At 54.8% G+C, this 18758-nt stretch overlaps 6 protein-coding genes across 6 annotated transcripts; 3 read left to right on the forward strand and 3 right to left on the reverse strand.

Moving 5' to 3' along the window:
- Positions 1-263: 263 nt before the first annotated feature.
- Positions 264-2021, forward strand: MYCGRDRAFT_111101 (uncharacterized protein; the record flags this gene model as incomplete). The annotated part of the gene is made up of 1 exon (XM_003848881.1): positions 264-2021. One exon carries the CDS (start codon positions 264-266, stop codon positions 1929-1931), a length of 1668 nt encoding a protein of 555 aa, XP_003848929.1.
- A 1189-nt stretch (positions 2022-3210) lies between these two features.
- MYCGRDRAFT_111102 (uncharacterized protein) lies at positions 3211-7804 on the reverse strand (the record flags this gene model as incomplete). The annotated part of the gene is made up of 14 exons (XM_003849025.1): positions 3211-3525; positions 3578-3730; positions 3785-3861; positions 3915-4027; positions 4081-4285; positions 4338-4747; positions 5193-5349; positions 5399-5814; positions 6000-6060; positions 6328-6643; positions 6696-6756; positions 6891-6898; positions 7023-7052; positions 7316-7804. 14 exons carry the CDS (start codon positions 7802-7804, stop codon positions 3211-3213), a joined length of 2811 nt encoding a protein of 936 aa, XP_003849073.1.
- Positions 7805-8876: 1072 nt separating this feature from the next.
- Positions 8877-10319, forward strand: MYCGRDRAFT_48873 (ferric reductase-like transmembrane component; the record flags this gene model as incomplete). Its single annotated transcript, XM_003848882.1, has 1 exon — positions 8877-10319. The coding sequence occupies one exon, from the start codon at positions 8877-8879 to the stop codon at positions 10317-10319; it is 1443 nt and encodes a 480-aa protein (XP_003848930.1).
- A 1386-nt stretch (positions 10320-11705) lies between these two features.
- On the reverse strand, positions 11706-13649 carry MYCGRDRAFT_76487 (putative siderophore-dependent iron transporter; the record flags this gene model as incomplete). Its single annotated transcript, XM_003849024.1, has 4 exons — positions 11706-12637; positions 12692-13034; positions 13100-13370; positions 13429-13649. The coding sequence occupies 4 exons, from the start codon at positions 13629-13631 to the stop codon at positions 11706-11708; spliced, it is 1749 nt and encodes a 582-aa protein (XP_003849072.1).
- Positions 13650-14534: 885 nt separating this feature from the next.
- Positions 14535-16883, reverse strand: MYCGRDRAFT_111104 (uncharacterized protein; the record flags this gene model as incomplete). Its single annotated transcript, XM_003849023.1, has 3 exons — positions 14535-14804; positions 15326-15362; positions 15739-16883. 3 exons carry the CDS (start codon positions 16881-16883, stop codon positions 14535-14537), a joined length of 1452 nt encoding a protein of 483 aa, XP_003849071.1.
- Positions 16884-17259: 376 nt separating this feature from the next.
- Positions 17260-18726, forward strand: MYCGRDRAFT_111105 (uncharacterized protein; the record flags this gene model as incomplete). Its single annotated transcript, XM_003848883.1, has 1 exon — positions 17260-18726. One exon carries the CDS (start codon positions 17575-17577, stop codon positions 18724-18726), a length of 1152 nt encoding a protein of 383 aa, XP_003848931.1.
- Positions 18727-18758: the final 32 nt, after the last annotated feature.

Raw genomic sequence — 18758 nt, forward strand, 5'->3', positions numbered from 1 at the left:
GGTTGGGATGGTTGGTGGTTTGCTCTTGGAGGGTGGGATGAAGGAGCCCATGCTTGCGAGTGTGATGGTTGTTGTTGTGCAAAGGAAGCGTGTCGACAGCGCACTTCACGACTGACTACTTGACAGTTTGAAAACTCGTTCATCGCCGAAGTGCATGCGGAGGCTTGGCAATGTTTTCATCAAAAGGGGTTGTTCGAATTCGACCATCGCACCGCTCCCACTTCACACGTCTTTCCAACTCAACACCATCGCCATCACACACTATGGCTGGTGATCACAATCCGAGTAAGAAGAAAGACATGGCGAATAATTCCAACCAAACCAACCAAACCAACCAAACCAACCAAACCAACCAAACCAACCAACCAACCAACCAACCGCCACCACCACCATGGGAGCCACCAGCCTACGTAACAGACGATGGCAACACCTGGTATTTCAACTACAGGAGGAACCAATGGTACCACTATGACTACGTGAAGACGAAGTACGTCTTTCTGTCTGAAGACGGCAAATTTTCGAGTGTCTTCTCGCCGAACCCACCGGCACAGCCATCAAACACTGCAACTCCTGCGCCGTCAAACGGCCAGGGCACGTCGGCGAGTGTGGGCTCAACCGGCACCTCTCAACAACCGCGCAACCAACCACGCAACCAAACGCACAACCAAACCCGCAATCAAGCCAACCAACCAACACCTGCGCCAACATGGGAGCTACCACCGCACATCAAAAACGACGGACACATCTGGCATTTCAACCCAAAGCGGAACAAATGGTACTTCCATGACCTGGAGAATGACAGGTTTGTCTTCCTGGCACCCGACGGGGAGTGGACGGCTCGCCCGTGCAATGAACAACCGGCACAGCCATTAACCACTCCAACTCCAACACCTGCGTCAGAATGGGAGCTACCACCGCACATCAAAAACGACGGACACATCTGGCATTTCAACCCAAAGCGGAACAAATGGTACTTCCATGACCTGGAGAATGACAGGTTTGTCTTCCTGGCACCCGACGGGGAGTGGACGGCTCGCCCGTGCAAGAAAGAACCGGCACAGCCATCAACCACTCCAACTTCAACTCCTGCGCAGTCCAACAGCCAGGGCGCGACGGCGGGCAACGCTCATCCGTTCGAATCAACCAACAGACGCAGCAACATGCTCCGCGACCGGCTCAGCGACCGGCTCATCAGCAACAGGCTCAGCGACCGGCTCAGCAACCGGCTCAGCAACCGGGCAAACAGCAAGAGAAGAAGAAGGGTGACTTCGACTCCAGCTCCAGCTCCGCCTCAACCTCAAACTGCGCTCGTCGCCAGCGAGACCCGGTCGTCGAACACAGTTCCCGATCAGCCTGAGCAAATGGCCGCGGCTTTTCGAGCGAGGTTCAATATTCCCAACCAACAAACTGCCGCGCCGACTTTGGCGGAGCAAGGAACGACGAGGTCGGTCTTTGCACCTCCACCTCCAGGTCAAGCACAGATGCCACTCTACGGGCGGGACCCAGCGCCGCGTCCGATGCCTACGGCACCGGCCAGACCACAACCCTCGACTGCCAGCCGGCCATCGAACACTCCACAAGCTTCAGCCACGCTCCCAAAGCCGGCCGTACTGCCGCCACTTGTGCAGGACACGACTGTGTGGCCAACAATGCCACCAGGCACGTCACCAACAATGGCTCAAGCGGCGAGCATGGGTCCGATTCCGGGTCAGAACCAACCAGCTCGTCCTCCAAACCGCGGTCCATTGGATCGCGGTCAGTCCGTCGGTCAAGGCAATCAGAGCCAGAACAACAACAACAACCACAACCACAACCGCAGCACAGCCGCAGAAGCGAGGGCCCAAGCTGATACACAGGCAGCTGCGTCTGCACCTCCACCTGCACCGGCGCCACCTCCAATCTCGCGCGCCGAAGCTGATGCTGCGCTTTAAGCGGCCGTGAGCGAGGAGACCGGCATGAACGTCGATGGCACCGGACAAGATCCCACCAGCGACGCCGACAACACCGACAAACCTTCTGAGTAATTACTCAACTTGGCGACTGAAAATCCCAACCCCTCTACACTTCTCACCTTCATCGTCTGTCCGTCGATTTGAATCTTCATCAACACAATGCTGTCAGCATTGCGAATACTATTGTCTGTCCGGCATTACACACCTTCATCAAAACGGCGCTGTCAGCATCACGCCTCCACATCGTCTGTCCGTCGATCTACACCAAAACGTTGCTGTCAGCATCACACCTTCATATCGTCTGTCCGTCGATCTACACCAAAACGTTGCTGTCAGCATCGCACCTTCACATCGTCTGTCCGTCAATCCACATCTTCATCAAAACATTGCTGTCAGCATTGCGAAACAAATCGTCTGTCCGACGACCCACAACCCCTTTTCTGTCAGCATCGCGAGGAACATCATCGGCTGTCCGTCGATCTACACCAAAACGTTGCTGTCAGCATCGCGAACACATCGTCTGTCCGACGATTCTCATCTCCGTTGCTGTCAGCATCGCGAGGAATACCATCGTCTGTCCGGCGATTTGGTGAGCGGAAGATGGAGAGGATACCGATCCGGTCATGGAGATGACTTGAAGAACTCCTCGGAGCTGGAGGGTTGGAGAAGCGGAGTGTGGCAGTCAAGAAACAGAGTCAACAAAAATTCCTTCTCCAGTTGCTCGCGTTATCAGGGAGCTCAAGTCGTTGGACGGACATCAACAAGCTCCGCCACAAGAGGCGTCTTCGGGAGGTTCCCCCTTCGGCAGCTTCAGTCGAACCCGCATCTGAAGAGAGCTTGTACACTTGGGGCATGCGGGGCATGGCAAAATTTACGCCAGAAGGGTGGTTCAAGTAGGAAATGGCAGGCTTGACATCGCGGAGCAGAAGAAGAGAGACGGACGGCTCTTTATGCCGCTATCAAGGGTTACTGCGCTTCTGATTCTGGAGTTGCAGAGGTCAGGAGGCAGAGAGGGTGGTCGGTCGAAGAGAGGAGAGTCGAGTGCTGCCGTGGGGACGATTTGTCGCACGATGGATTGAAGTTGTGGTATTGGCTTTCGCTAGTCCTTGTGATATTGTAGCAATGCAATATCGTTGCAAGATGAACTTTTATGTTATGTACCGTGAGAGCAGCAAATATTCAACAGCCGTGCTTGAATCCGCAATCGTATCAAGAAGTCAGCATCCGCTCCGCTGCTCATATGTGCCGGTTTCTGCATTCATTCATCAGCGTCATGCTTCGCGAGCTGCAACTTTGACTCCACGAATTTGCGCTTCTTCGCCATGCAAGTCATTCCCAATGACATGCGGTCCGGGGAATCCGCAGGCGTCATGTCGTATCTCATCATAGCTTCCTGCCAGTCCGCTTCCGCGACCTCAAGCTCGACTTCCTTGACAGTTCTCTTCCTCCCGCGAGAGGTGGAAGGACTTTGGGTTCCGATGAATTCTTCTTTGACTTGGACTGGTGCGTGCCCTGCGAGGTTCACGGCAGGTGGGGTGTGGCTATTTGCAGCAGTACTTGGGTGGGCGTCGAGCTAGGACGATGTCAGCAGTGAAGCACAGAGGCCGCTGCGTAAAGGGCCCTACGTCGAAAGCTTCCGCTGGGGTCTCAGTATGGGCGATGAGCTGTGTTCCATTGGCATTGCCTTCGCCGATTTCTTCCTTGATGCGGATCATGGTAGCCGGCGTCATGTTTGGAGTGACAAGAGGCTGTGCCACCGGCTCTGGGTCGTCGATGATCTGAAGGGCCGGTCAGATGGCGGTACTAGCAGTGTAATCGGTGGCCACACGTACCTCAATAGGTCTTCCCCGTATATTCGGTCTGCTGATGACGGGAATGACGGGCTTGATCTCTTTAATCTCCAGATAGACTGCTAGATATCAGTCTGCGTCTCTAAAGCCATTGGGAGCATGCTGAATGAACCTGATGTCGTGTAGAACAAAGTGAACACAATCGCTTCTCCAGTTGTGCCTTTGTCATGCGCTTTGAAGGCTGGATTGAAGCATACTGAGTCGGCGGCCCCCAGATCCAGCATTCTGGTCTACATCAGTCATACGAAACAGGTCGATCGGAGCGAAGGGCAACATACTGGACTGCATGGGAACGGCCATTGTCTAGAGCGACAACCTTGTTGGTCTTGTCAGGCAAGACCAGTGGGTCCCCGAGGGTCCCCGACTCCTGCTTACGCCCACGCTTGCCTGCTGTAGTTCCACGCTGGAAGGTAACAAGGATTTTTCCTCGGAGGCTGACTTCCATGTCTTCTTCGTCCTTGGACAGCAAGCCGGGATCATCAACTAGCAATGCATGTTAGAACATTGAAAACAACGAATGATCTCTGTCACATACCCGCCTCCAGCTCTGAGAAGCGGGATCCGCACACTCTGGTCTGTCCGTCGATTTTGCCATAGTATGACATGAATGGTACTCTCAAAGCTTTGGGCTTGGTTTTCCAGTCGGAAGGCCTTCGCACGATGACACACCCATCCAAGGTACCGCCGTCTATCACAACACTGATCTGGACTTGTGGTGCACCGTGCCAGTCAAAGTGAGTATGAAGGATCATCTCCATCCCGAATCTTTCATTGTGCACGGCCTCGATGTAGCACTCGTTACGACCGTCCGCGAAGAGCTTCTTGTTCTTGCGGGGTGCTTTCCATTCGTGATACGGATCCGTGGGCTCTGTTTCATTGTAAGGCGAGATGATGACTTCGATGCCGTTGGCAATGTCGATCATGATGACGATTCTTCGTAGAGTTCTTCAATTGGTGGAGGTGTAGGAGGTAAAGAAGTTGATGACCGGTAAAGAGTGTGATGTTGAGGAAGTGGATGAGGGATGCAAGGAAGGAGGAAGGTTGGAATAGAGATTCGAAGATATGAGCGAGCTTGTGGCCCAAGCGCTTGTCTGTCGACAGCTGAAACTGCTTGTGATGCTGGCGAGGTGAGCTCCAGCGTGCGGTGGATGATCCGACCCGCCGGAACATCACTCTTGTCTGGCGAGGCGGTCAGCAATGAGCATTCCCAAGAAAACACAGGGGTTACGAACCTTTGGACCAGTAAGGGAATCTGAACGTGATCGGCGGACGTCGACCCTTGTAGAACAGGGAGCGGTGTTTCACAGGCATTGCTTTCTTGCGAGCGATGAGGCTACAAGGGAGCGATCGTCAGTGAGTCAACACCATTGAATGGAAGGAAAAAGCTCACTTGAGACTCTCAGTCTGATGAGCTTCAGGACCGCGATGCAATCCCTTGTTTCTGGCAGGATGCTCCAAGTTTCCGAGCTCGAGACGAACGGTGATCGTGTCATGATCATCCAGATCGCCCCAGAGTGGGAGAGTGACAGGGAAAGCACGAGTCTCGACTTTGATCTGTTAGCGATTTTCAATCAAGCAAGGTGAGCTGATACGTACGTGCTTGCAGTTGACCGAATACGAGATCGCACCAGTACAACTCATCTGGCTTGTCCTCCTCTGGCAAGTATTCAGTGGTCACTCGGGCCCGCACTTCGTCGATCTTCTTGTGCAAAGGTCCCTGATAATGATCCTTCTCGTCCAGGTACTGGCAGATGTTCGCAGCTCCGCCATCAATCGACACCTGGATCTTCAGCGTCTTGTTGTCGTGGAAATTGAAGTGATCGCCGAGCTCGACGAAGATTGCGAATTGCTCGCCCTTCACGACGTGCACATCTGCCTGGTAAAGGTTATCGCCGAAGACCTCGCTGGACTCCTCGTACTGTGGGTATCGCTGAACTTCGGGATATCTGACCGGCTCGACTTGTCGTATAGTCACCTCCACGGTGCCGGTGTCGTCAAACATCGTGATCCGACTGCGATGGCGATGTGATGGTGTGTTGAGAGACGATACTCATCAGTCGAAGTACTGAAATGTTGCGTTTGTCGGAAATGAGTGTCGCCGCGCGCGCTCAACAAGCCGCGACGCTGGCGCCTCGCGGCTATCGGCTCCCGGCAGCGTCTGTCGTTCCTGCCCATATCGGCAGCAGGAACACCAGACCAATTCTTCGGACGGCGAGCTCTGTTCTTCGATCCAGCAATTGCGAAGCAGAAGGCGAGGACTGTCATGCCCATAGTACAGCCACCGTAATTGAGATATGTCACCGTCGTGTCGAGGCATCAAGACCTTGGCCAGCTTCTGTGCCAGCCATGGACACATCCCGATGATGTTAAGACAAAAGCACGAAACCAAAGGACGCGAGACACATAGGCAATTCGCTGACGAGATGACTGTTGGGCACGCGGTCGTCTCACTCCACTCATGCATGGTGCTGTTGTCCAATCTCACTCTCACGACCTCCCTCATATGCTCCTCTCAACATCCCCACCCCTCACTCTCCGATCACTCCTCTCCACATCAAACCCAACCATCTGATCTCCATCTGCATCCGCAAAGACAAACTCGTCTGCACTCGAGCTCCCTCTCCTCTCTCCCGAAGCGTCATACACCAGATGTCTCCGCGGCACGATCCACGCCGTGAGCGTATTCGTTATGCGATCTCGCATCGAGGACGTGCTTTGAGATATCGAGCCCATAGGGAGGTATTGACTGTATCGTTCTCGGTGGTTTCTGATCAGAGGCATGATGGCGAACGCGATGAGGGCGTAGAGGGCGGCGGCGATGACTGCGGGAATGGCGATCACCTGGAATGGAGATTAGCTGACATTCCGCGCTCACCAGCGGATGGAAACTCACCTTGAGAGTGTCTAGAAGTGCCATATTGATGATACAGCCAGCGGCGAACACAATAGAAAGACTTGTAGATCAGGAAGACTGAAGACTGAGGTAAGAAAGCTTACGCGGCCACACTCAGGCGTATCGTAGCCTGGTAATGAATGTGGACGGGATAGTAATGATCGCGAGGCATGCAAGACTGGAACATGCACGCACTAGAAATGCTATAACATGTTGTAGATATGAAGGGAGTCGTGGTTCATGTTGATGGTTACTGTCGAAGATGGGCTGAGGTCTCTCGCCAAGCAGGGGTGACGGTGCTCACATGTTAGCGCGGTCACCTCACACCTTCGCCTTCCACCATGTCCGCACGATTTTCTGCATCTGAATCTCAATATGGACGACATCGGCTGCTCAAACTCGCCAGGAGACCGATAACATCATCATGGACCAGCGCAGATGGACGCCACGCAGATGATTGTACGCCGGTGCGACCGAGCAAGATTGATTGCCATGCTTGCGCAATGCCGACCAAGAGGACTGATACAGTCAGAAGACTTTCCAATTGCTTTCATATTGTGCTAGCTGACGCTTCCGCTACCAACGGCCGATGCGCTGTGCTTTTCTTCCTCGCGGCTCACCTTCAGTCCAACTTCGATACTTGGCTCGGGCAAGTCGTATGCCTGTCGCAGCAGAGCAGTCCTGATCTCGACCCAGGACCGCTCCGTCAATGCCTCTCGCTGCTGTCCAGCCGACTCGAAGTCTATACTGACGGCGTGACAGGCCCACGGCCAGGGCTCAGCCACCTCCAAGCCCAGCTTCGACAGACGTCTGCTCAGTCGGCAGTGCAATGCTTGGATGAAATTTGCGAAGGTCATGTCCTCGGAGATACACAGCCGACTTCTGAGACCGTTTTTACCCGCAAATTCGACTCGTACGAGCAGCACTGCCCAGGATCTTGATGGATAGTAAATTGGATCCCGAGACGCTGTTCTTGCCACGGTTGAAGAGTTGTCCATGGCTAATGTGGAGCTATCTTTGGAGGACCAGAGAGGCCATCGAGCGCGACCGAAGATGAAATTCATGAGAGTTCGGATGGCTGCATTGACTGCTGCAATTGCTGGGTGCATGTTGGTATCTTGCGCCTCAATCTAGCTCGTAAGTCTCATTGAGGAAAGCGTGAAGGCCATCGTATCGATCGATGCAGGAGCACGCATCGTCTCCGCTGGCATTGCAAAGAATGCTGCGATTCGATGTTTGCTCCCTGACTTGGGGATGAGTCGTAGCGATATGGAATAGTGCTTCGACAGCACACACGGCTAGAGGCATTTTCGCAGAGGATGCCCTCGGGATATGATTGACCATACCGTCGTGCTCGTCAGGAAGCCAGTACCAAAGTTGGCTCATCAGTCTTTGCAGGACCAACAAAGCCCTCCCCGCGCTCTGCACCTGTCCCTCTATATATATCCGCCACTGGTACACATGACTGTTGTTGGGCACTCGCATCGACGGCCAAGTCCATGATCGCTCTTTGGAGCAATCTCAAAAAGATTGTGCCGGTATCGGGTTGCAGTACGGCGGCCTGAATCATTGGCGCGGTCAGAGCAGATCCCGGCTCGATCTCCCTGGAAGCCGCTTCCATCTACAACAACAACACCACGCGGGATTACTTACATGGCACCTCGTCCAAGACTACAGCATTGGTGAGCTCGCGAAGCCCTGCATCCGTAAGAAATGGACTCATTCTTCATACCGTCGTTGTCGGGCGACGACTTCTCTTTATCTGATCCGATGCCTGATCCGCGCTTCATGATAACAGAAACACCATCAGAGGAGCATCGCAGACAGCTCATCGAGGGCTTTGGATTTAGCCGATGGTTCTTGATCACGTATCAGGCGGCTGTGCTCGGCGTGGTATTGCTTACAGCTGCGAGGCATCAGTACAAGAAGTGGACGCTTTCAACACGAAGCAGACGAAGAGGAGAGAAAGCCAACGAGCAGAGCTGCACACGCAAAGATGACTTCAAGAAACATCCTACTGTTTTCGAGTCCGAGTGGACGTCCAGCTGCTCCGGGAGTTCAAGAACAGGCGACGTGTCGCCTCCGAGCTCGAGCAAAGGCAAATTTGCCACCGAGAATGACTCTCTTCTCACGAGAGTCGGGACGCCAGAGAAGCGGACATCAGCTCGCGCCACTCAGAGAATGAGAAGATGGCTCAAAGCAACACTGATGTATCAACCACCTCCGGTCCCTATCCTTCACCGGATCATGCCTGAGAACTCGACTACATTCTGCGTCCTGGCGTTACTGGCTCTCAACATATTTTACCTCCTCTACCACGTAGACTTCAGCACTCTAACCAGCATAGAAGTCATCGCCGGCCGTTCTGGGCTACTCTTCGTCGCCAATCTCCCATGGCTTTACATGCTCGCGGCCAAGAATCAGCCCCTCAAAGCCCTCACGGGCCACAGCTACGAGAATCTCAATCTACTGCATCGACGACAAGGCGAGCTGCTTTGCTTCCTAGCAGTCATACATTTTTCCGGTATGCTCTTTGCCTGGTGGCGAGCTCTACGTCCCTTTCTCACACTCTACCGCTTCCTCACGTTCAAGTACATCCTTCTGGGCGACTGTGCCTTCGTGGCGTATGAGGTGCTGTACTTCACCAGTCTGAGTTCGTTTCGGGAGTGGTGGTATGAGATGTTTCTGGCCAGCCACGTTTTCCTGCAAGCTGCTGGACTGGTACTGCTGTTCTTCCATCATTTCCGAAGTCGGCCGTATGTTGGTGCATCGCTGGCGATATTCCTCCTGGATCGAATCGTGTGGAGGATGAATATCAAGACGAAGACTGTGCGAGCGGACTTGTTGGTCATGAAAGATGGCGAGACGGTCAAGGTCTCCGCGGACTGGTCTGTCAGTCCACGATCTAGAACCGGATGGAGATTCTGGCTTGGCGGAAACATGAGCCATGGATGGGAAGCTTCTCAGCATGTATTCCTCACCGTTCCCGGTATCTCCAAGCAGCACGTGCTACAATGTCACCCTATGACTATCGCTTCAGCGGCTCCGGAGCCTGGTCAAGATCATGCGTGGTTTAATCTCATCATCCGCGCGAAAAGCGGCTTCTCAAGGGATCTGCTGCACTATGCGCAGGATCACGCATCCACTAAGATTCGCCTCGACGGTCCGTATGGTTCTCTACATGCGTTGGACATGTTACATGCCAGTGACATCTCCATTGTTGTAGCTGGCGGATCTGGAATCGCAGTTGCGTATCCGATGATCTGGTCGTTGCTACACAGCGAATCCCGGCATGGTCAGCAAATCTGTCTCATTTCGGTCGTTCAGGACGCTTCCCACACGCACTGGTTGGGAACTGAAAGGCTGCAGGAGTTGAAGACGTTGGGTCTGCATCTCATCACGCCGCCGCCAAGCCGCAAATATGGACGACCGGATGTTGCCGCTTTGCTTTGCGATAATGTGCATCAGCTTTTGGACCACGCGGAGTGTGCTGACGATGACTCGAAGATCAGCGTCGTGGTCTCAGGTCCGGACAGCCTCAACAGGAGCGTCAGGAATACATGCTCTCGCCTCGTGAGAGAAGGACTAAACGTAGACGTGGCAGTGGAGAAGTTTGGCTGGTGATCTAGATGCTGGTGACCACTGCCGCTCGATGGCGGCATCTGATGCAAGATTGGCGATGGGAACGCTCTCTTGCCCTGGTTTCTCTTGCGCCGCAATGCTTCAGAACGTGCGGTGCCCATTGGAAGTCTTTTCCTCCCTCTCTCCCTCACGGTCCCGACATCTGCACCCCTCCTCCATCGTTCTTCCAGCTGTCCAATTCCAGGTCCCAATACCCACGATCATACCCATCAAAATGAACCGTAACAAACGCAGCCACACAGGGCATCGACTCCACACGCCCATCCTCCCGAATCTTGCAAATCAGCACCTGGTCCTCCTCCCGATACAGCTTCGCGTCGAGGACCGCGAACCAGGTCTTGCACAACGGCTTGCGCGGCTTCGGCACGCTGCGCAGATATTCCGCCGCATCTTCGATCGTCTTGCCTACGAACGGGGACCGCCAAGTTTCATCGAGAGGGAGATGGGTGCCGTGTTCAATGCGCTCGTCGAGGCCGACGTCGGGGTAGTCGGCGAGATTGTGGTAGTCGTCCGCTAGCCAGAAACCGGCGTGGCCAGCGTCGGTGTAATTGCGTTGGAGGACATCTTCGATTTCCTACGGACATCAGTCTCTGCAAGTGTGCGGCCTCGGATTAGACTTACGGCCACGGAAATGGTTCCATCTAGCACGAAGAGTGCGTATACGTCGATTCGGTCGTCTTCGTCGGACCAGCCGCCTTCGAAGAAGGCTTCGTCCGCGGCGGAAGGCCTTGTAGGGACGTGTGGCTGCATGTTGGCAACGTGTCGATGTTTGTGCGCTGAGCTTGGGGGCGTGCTGTGCTGGAGGACTTTGGAGCTCGGGCGGTCTGTTTGCTGCGGATGGCGCGCAGCGGGCCGGGAAAAAACGGTGGAGCTCACGCAGACGGTGTCGAGGTCTTCGATGCACGTCCTGAATCGACGAGAGGAGCTCCCCATCTCGGCCTCAGAAGTCGGAATCAAGGCCGCATGCTATGGCTACGTAGACCTCGGACGCCTCGGAGGCGAAGGCTTCGAACATCCACTAGCAAGCGGTATCTATCAACCCCAACAAGTAACAGCGCAAACCCACTTATATTGAGGATGGTTGGGCCGCAATCTGGGCGGATCTTTGCAGCAGAGCAGCTTCATCTCCGTCTCGTCCTTTTGTGGCGCGCACCACGCACCTCCTTTGCCACGTAGACGAAAGTGAGGCGTGCGTCCGCCTCATATACCTCAATACGGTAATGATCTAGTGGTGTGAGGCCGATTGAGTGGTCAGTCGGGTGACTGCACGATGTTACTGCTAATTCGACCGTTCGATCGAGGCGGCCATATACAGGTATATTTGACGCAGACGACGTACGGTCGTTTTCCGTTGCTGCCCAAAGCATCCTAAAACACCATCCCCTTGGTCTGACCCTTCTTACTCAGATCCAGATTCCTCAGCATGAGCACCCAAACGAAGCACAAAGCCATGACGCCGACTCCAGCAGCCAACATCCTTGTCTGCGCGTACCCATATGACTCCTGGATTGCAATGCGTTCCGCACTGCCGACCGGATACGAAAGTTGGGTCGTTAGATCCGCATAGATCAACGTCGCATTCCCGACTGCCAACTCAGGCAAATTCCGCTGTAACGCTCCAAGAAACGTATTCGTCCATATTGCTCCGGAGATGGTGTTGCCGATAGCGCCGCCGACTGTGCCGGACACGTAGAGAGATGCTAGGACAGCCGCGATATGTTGATGGTCCACTGCAGCCAGTACGCCGAGTTGGACGAGCAGGATGAACACGCTGCCGCCCATGGAGATGAAGATCTCGCACATGATGATGTAGCCGATGTACTGATTTGGTTGGCGGAAGTGGATCATCAAGCCCAATCCGAAGATGTACAGCGGGACGGCGATGTAGAATACCCATTTGAATCGCTTAGTGCGACGGATGGCGTAGCCGACGATGAAGAGGAGGACGCCGGAGACGACTTGGAAAGTGGAATTGACGTAGCCTGCTTCTGCGACGCTCAAGTTGGAGACGACTTGCAGGAAGGAGGTGAAGTAGCTGTTCCAGCAGTAGTAGGAGACTTGGTAGGTTGCGTCGATGAGGCAGCAGGCTATGACGGTGCGGTCGGTGAGGAAGGTCTTGGCGATGAAGGGATGAGAGGCCAAGTATTTCTCGTAGAGAGCGAAGAGGATTAGGAGGATGAAGCCGACGATGATCATGGCGATGATGTAGGGTGTGCGCCAGCCGCTGGGAGCGGAGGCGGCGAGTGTGAACGGGAGGAGGAAGAGGGTCAGGCCAGCAGCGAAGAGGAACACGCCGGGGACTGTTGAGAGTGAGGTCAGCAAGAGATTATCAATGGAACAACATGCTCACTTACGATCGAAAGCAACGAGACCATATCGCAGGCTCTGCATAACACTCCTCCCGCTCTTCTCCCTCACAAACCTCCCTTCCCGCTCCGCTTTCCTCAGCTGAACCTTCAACAGCACGAACAGAGGCAGCGTCATCGCCGGCACAATGATAGCAAAGGCTCCAAATCCCCACCTCCAATTCACGTTCTCGAGGAATCCCTCTGCGGCTTTCGGACCCGCGAACGCGGTGATCATGTACGGCGACGATGTAAATGCGAATGCGAGTCCTCGATTACGGAGCGAGGTTGCGTCTGCGGCGAGCACGGCGACGGTGTAGATGATGCCTGCGAAGCCGATGGAGTAGAAAACCTGTTGACACATCCGTCAGCGTCACTCCACTTCACGCCGTAGCACAAGGGATTAGGAGAACTCACCCGGGCCGTACAAAACGTCGCCAAACCATCGCTCACAGCCATCAGCACCACTCCCAACGTCGCACATCCCACCGCGAGCAGAAACCCTTCTGCCCTCCCCCACACGTCGAGCAGTTTGGCCATGGGAATGTAGACAGCGGCTGTCATGGCATTGGCCACGATTCCGATGACGGTGATGAGCGAGTGGGATTGGAAAGCGGAGGTGACGTAGGGAGTTAGGGAGGCGAGGATGGAGAGTCGGAGGCCATTGGTCAGAAAGATAATCCATATACTTAGCAGAGAGCGTATTAGTAGAGGGAACAAGAAGGGGCTTGGACCGCGGAACGCACTTGATGAGGAGCAATGCGAGAGACCATTTCGTCCAGACGAGGGTTACGGCTTCGATCTTTTGAATGCCAGGTTGGGCATCTTGGTCGGGGACGTTGGCTTCTTTGTCTGCTTCGATGGTGTCTTGTTGGTTGGAGACTTCGATCGAGTCGCTCGTAGAGTTGGTTGGCTGGGCCCGGCCTCCAAAGGCTTTGGGAAAGGGCATAGCTCAGGTGCGGTCTTGTGGCGAGGTGTACGAAACCGAAAATTTAGCGGTCTGTTGAAGACCTACTACTTCTGCTGAGGAAAACCTCGCTCTTATGCATCCTACCAGCGCAAGGAGGGCCTCGATCATTCGTGGGAGCTTCGTCCGCATGCGTTGCATGCGTTGGGACCAGCAACCGGGACAATGGACCCGAAACCCTTGAAGACGGTATGCTCATGTGGAGCTCCAAGAAAACGTCGGCCGGCTCCATACTCTCCGCTCCATGGAAGTAGTCGGCTCAAGGACGAGATCAGATAACATCCGAGCATGCTCTATCCACTTCCGTCTTGGCCAGTGGATCCGTGGCTGAAGGATGCCCTTGGCGAGCGAGCTCGGGATCGTTGTCCTCCAATAGTGTCTCCAACTCGAGTGGGGCGGATGAGGTTTTATCTGATCGTTAGATTAGATCCTGCATTCACTTACATTCACCCGGTTGGAAGTGGGGCTCGGAAGACCGCAATCGATCGCATTCTGCCAAGAGCGGAAGACGTTTCCGCACAGAGCGTACTCTGGCAGGCAATCGTGCAGACCTTCATGCGTATGCCCAAAGACTCTTCGACTGCCCCTAGACCCTGCTGACAATGGTCCTGCGACTCAACATGTCCCTCTCACCATCCCGCATCCCAAACACATGCCAATACACCATCCCCACTCCGCGCGGCCCATATCTCATTCAAATCGCATGGCCGCTATGCTGGACACCTAATCGTCTCCCGCCAGCAGCAGACATCGAGAAAAAGACTCCCGTCTCCAGCTTGTAAGCGCCGCTCTACCGCTAGTCTCCGAATCAGTCCCTGACAGTCTGGCAGCTATCTAGTCGACAGCAACGCCTACTTCTTCACCGCAGTCGAAGTCTCCCGGCGCCTAGAGTCTCTCAACGGCACCCGCAGCATCATCGTCGGGGTTGGGTATCCTCCATCCCAATTCGTCTATGACTTTCGGCGAGGTCCGGACTTGACGCCTCCTTCTCGAGATGGGACGTATCGGCCACCTCTTGATAAGCATGGCGAGCCGCGGACGGATCTGCAATTCGGCGAGGCGGATGTATTCCTTGAGTTCATCCGCGCGGAGGTGATGCGCAGGATAGAGGAGGAGCTCTTTACCTCTGTCGGGGTGAAGGAGGGCAGGAAATGCCTATTTGGGCATTCATACGGTGGACTGTTTAGCTTGAACGCACTCTTCACGAAGCCGGAAATGTTCGACGGGATTGTCGCGGCGAGTCCGTCGATTTCGTGGAGTGAGTACTCCATCGTGACTTTTCAGGAGGAAGAGTTCCACAAAAAGGGGCAAATGATCGGGAGACCGCCGCAAGTGCTTTTGACCTGGGGTTCGAGCGCGAAGGAATTGGAGCGGAGGAAAGGCGAGTCGGAGGCTTCGTTTGAGAGGAGGAAAGAGGAAGCGGAGGAGCCGGAGTGTGGAGATGATGCGAGGGCGATGGCAGAGAGGTTGGAGGATTGTCCTCATGTTGGTGCTGTGGTGACGGATGAATTTCCGGGTTGGGGACACGGTGGTGCGGCGGTTGTGGGAATGCAGAGGGCGTTGATGTGGTTTCTGTTAGAAATGGACTGAGTGAGTGTGCCGAGAGCCCAATGAATGGATGGAAGATGCAAAGTCGTAACATTCGTAAGCGAAGAAGAAACGAGAGGGTGACACACGCTGTCTCTCTTGCTCCTCCACGCCTTCGTCTTTCGTCTGGAAAGCGGAGATTTACCTACCTCCTGGATCCCAGGTCCAAATCCTCCCTCATAGCCAGCACCACTCCGGCTCCACTTCCATCGATCAAACCCTCCCCACCCCTCTCAAACTCAAATACGCATCCGTCCCCCACCCCCACAAACTCTGCACCGCAATTCCACCCCCGAAATACTCCGCATAAGCCCTCCCCAGTGGTAATCCATACCCCAATCCCGCCAGACTACTCCCTCCGGCCACGCCCGCCGAGAGAGCATCTAATGCTGGTATGCCGTCCATCATGCTGTTGCCTCCATTGCCGCCAGATGAGGAGGACGAAGAGGAGCCGAAGACTTTCGACAAAATCTCATCTTCGTCAAATGTCGTGAATCCGTACTCCCACAATTTCGCGTGGATAGCGGGATCAATGCCTCCACCGCGGTCTCGCAGACGGATCGTGACACCGGGAGTTTGTTGCGCTAAGGGACGGATGGTGCTGTCGTTTGACGACTTGCCGCCGGAAGCGAGATCCACAGAACCTTGGTCCTGGTTTGTGATGGCGCTGCTGGTACGATTGGGAGAGGAGGACTTCGACTTGAGATCTGCTGTCTGAGAAGCTGATGCTGGAGCTGGTGCGATGGTGATTTCAACCGGTTCGCGCTCCATTCCTGCTTCAATAGTCGCACGGAAGGAATTCTTGAGCAGTTCCGTGAGGATGTATTCCAGATGCATGGGTATATGTGCGATCGTCGTGTCTGGACTTCCAATAATGTTGACAGTCGGACGCACGCCATATTTCAGCTCGCATATCTCACCAACAGTGTGCTCGCAACTGCGGATGATATCGGCTGGACGGAGGGAGGTGTCGATCACGCCGATGTAGGACGATGGTTGTGGAGGGTTCCTGTTATGAGGGATGCTGCTGAAGTGCAGAGCGATGTGTTGTTCCGCGATCAGACGGGTGCCAATTCTCGCGCGGAGGTGTTCGTCAAGAAAAGCGGTGATGGCTTCTTTTGTGATGTATTTTCTTGCTTCGAGGAAACCTCTCGCGAGGACGGCGATTGTGTTGTTGTGGGTTCGGACCAGGTCGGCCATGACTTCGGTGAATTTGATCTCATCTTCGAGGGATTCGATTCGGCGCTCGGCGTAGGGGAGGAGGGTGGACAGCGAGTGGAGGTAGTTGGAGTGGATGCGGGAGACATTGGGGTTGGCGACGACGATGTATGGGAGAGCGCGGAGGGATTGAATGCGGTGGGCGAGGCGGGCAGGTAATATGTCGAGGGTGAAGTTGGCGCTGTTGAGGAGAGCGGATTCGGAGAGCGGAGAGCGGCCGTGTTTGCAGAGGTCGGCGAGAGTCAATGGGTGGAGAGGAGCGGCGGCGAGGCGAGCTATGTCGGCGCTGGTCACGGTGGTCGTCTCGATGGAGCGGGAGTGAGGTCTTGAGAGGAGGAGTTGGCGGTGAGCTCGGAGGATGCCATTTCTGGAGAGGGTTGATGAGAAGAGGACGCCATTGCCATGCCGTGTTAGTGCTCGGTTGAGCATAACAGGCGGTGGGCGTGATTGTTATCGAGGCAGCATGGAGGGTTGTTGTTGGTATGGAGGAGGAGGAGAGCTACGAGGTTGAAGTTGGTTGGGGCTGTAGGGATGTCTCATTGGTTATACAGCTCAATATATACCAACAATGAGGAATACACCAATCGGCACAACCTAGTCCGATATCCAACTCATATGTCCATGTCGATGCCATTGTCGGCGGCACGAGCGCATCCATCTATATATCTTCAATCTAGCTCACGTGCTTTCGCGCGTCCCGATCGGCGTGGATCGGAGTGGGGTCTCTTCTACTAATTAGTGCGAGTGCTCGGTCGCCGCTTCCCTTTCTTCTGTAGCAACGGGTGATCAGATCACTGTGATGGGCGGCAACATACAATAGAGAGATACATTCATTTGGGATTGATACACTTCCTGCATATACACGACATTCACTCAGTATATCATCAAAAGGACAGACATTCTTCAAGGATACGCGTCGCATTGAGAGCAGAGTGCAGCGGAAAAGACGTCAGTGCCCACGGGACGAGACGAGTTCTGAACCTCACCGCGTTCGACAGACGACACGACGACGCCTCTCTCTTCCTCTGTCTCTACCACCACGATACACTCATTCGACCTCTACTCGCCCTTTGCGATACCTCCTTCCTTCCACACTGCTGGCCAGTCTCTTCCACCCAGCATGGAGACAATAACGACCACCGCGTACTCGACCGCTCCCAAGCGCGCCCAACCGACCACGCGTACAGTGCAGCCAGCCGTTGCTGAATCGTCGCATCACCACCACCACATCGCCGACAACTCCAACACGACGACCACCTCACCCTCCCTCTCTCAAGACTCCTACATCAGCGGCTACAGCAGTCACAACGAAAACACACCCAAACTCCACTCCAGCCACAGCAATCTGTCGCAATTAACCAACAACACCGACCTGACCGAGCCCGACATCTCCTCTCAAGAGTCTCAACCCAGCAAAATCTCTCGCGAGCGAACTCCCGACAATGGACAACACACCACCGGCGACTTCGCCCTGGCCTCTCCTATGAGCATCGCATCGCCTGTCGCTCCTACAATAAACGGCTCCAAGCGCACGGCATCTGGACACGTCAAATCCGCAGCGTCCCTCTCTACACCCTCTTCAATGTTCCCACCAACATCTACCCGTTCCCGCCGCGAATCCACCGCCTCGTCCGCCGGTTCCCGCGCAGGCGAACTCGCCGCTTCGTTGAAAGAACGACTCGGCTATGCGATGGCCAAAGTTCAACACGGATGGGAACACAAGTCGCTGAACGAAGTCGAGCAACTAGCCGCGAGTCGCGAACGGAATAATCGCACTGCCAATCGTTACAGCGCGAGCTATCTCGACGGTCGACCGCAGACGAGCGGACTATCCGGCACGACAGCGAACATGTCTATCAACGAGGGAATGTACGCCGAGGAGCCTTACTGCTCGACCACTTCTCCTCCTGCAAAGCGGAGATCAGGACACTACAACTTCTCCTTCCCCATGACCTCCACCGCAAATTCTTATGAACAACCACCTCATCTCTCCGCTCCACGTCTCGATCCAGCGCCAGATCTCAGTCCCGTTTCCCACACAGCTTCCCACCATCGCAAACCCAGCAACGCGTATACAGCCACATCATCAGCGATGTCTCCTCCTCGAACGCCAGTTGCGGGAGGAGGGAGGGAAAGACCCACGACATTGCGAACGCAGACCCAAACGATGGAAGCGGAGAGGGATGCGATTATGGTGTTGTCGCAACTGGGATCTCCGAGGACGGTGCGGAGGGAGGATAGTGGAGGGAGTCTGGTTAGTGCGGGACGATGATGTGGTTTGTTGGGATTGAGGTTGGAGGAGTG

Source organism: Zymoseptoria tritici, chromosome 10, assembly GCF_000219625.1.
Source record: "Zymoseptoria tritici IPO323 chromosome 10, whole genome shotgun sequence".
In the NCBI taxonomy this organism is placed as follows: Eukaryota; Fungi; Ascomycota; class Dothideomycetes; order Mycosphaerellales; family Mycosphaerellaceae; genus Zymoseptoria; species Zymoseptoria tritici.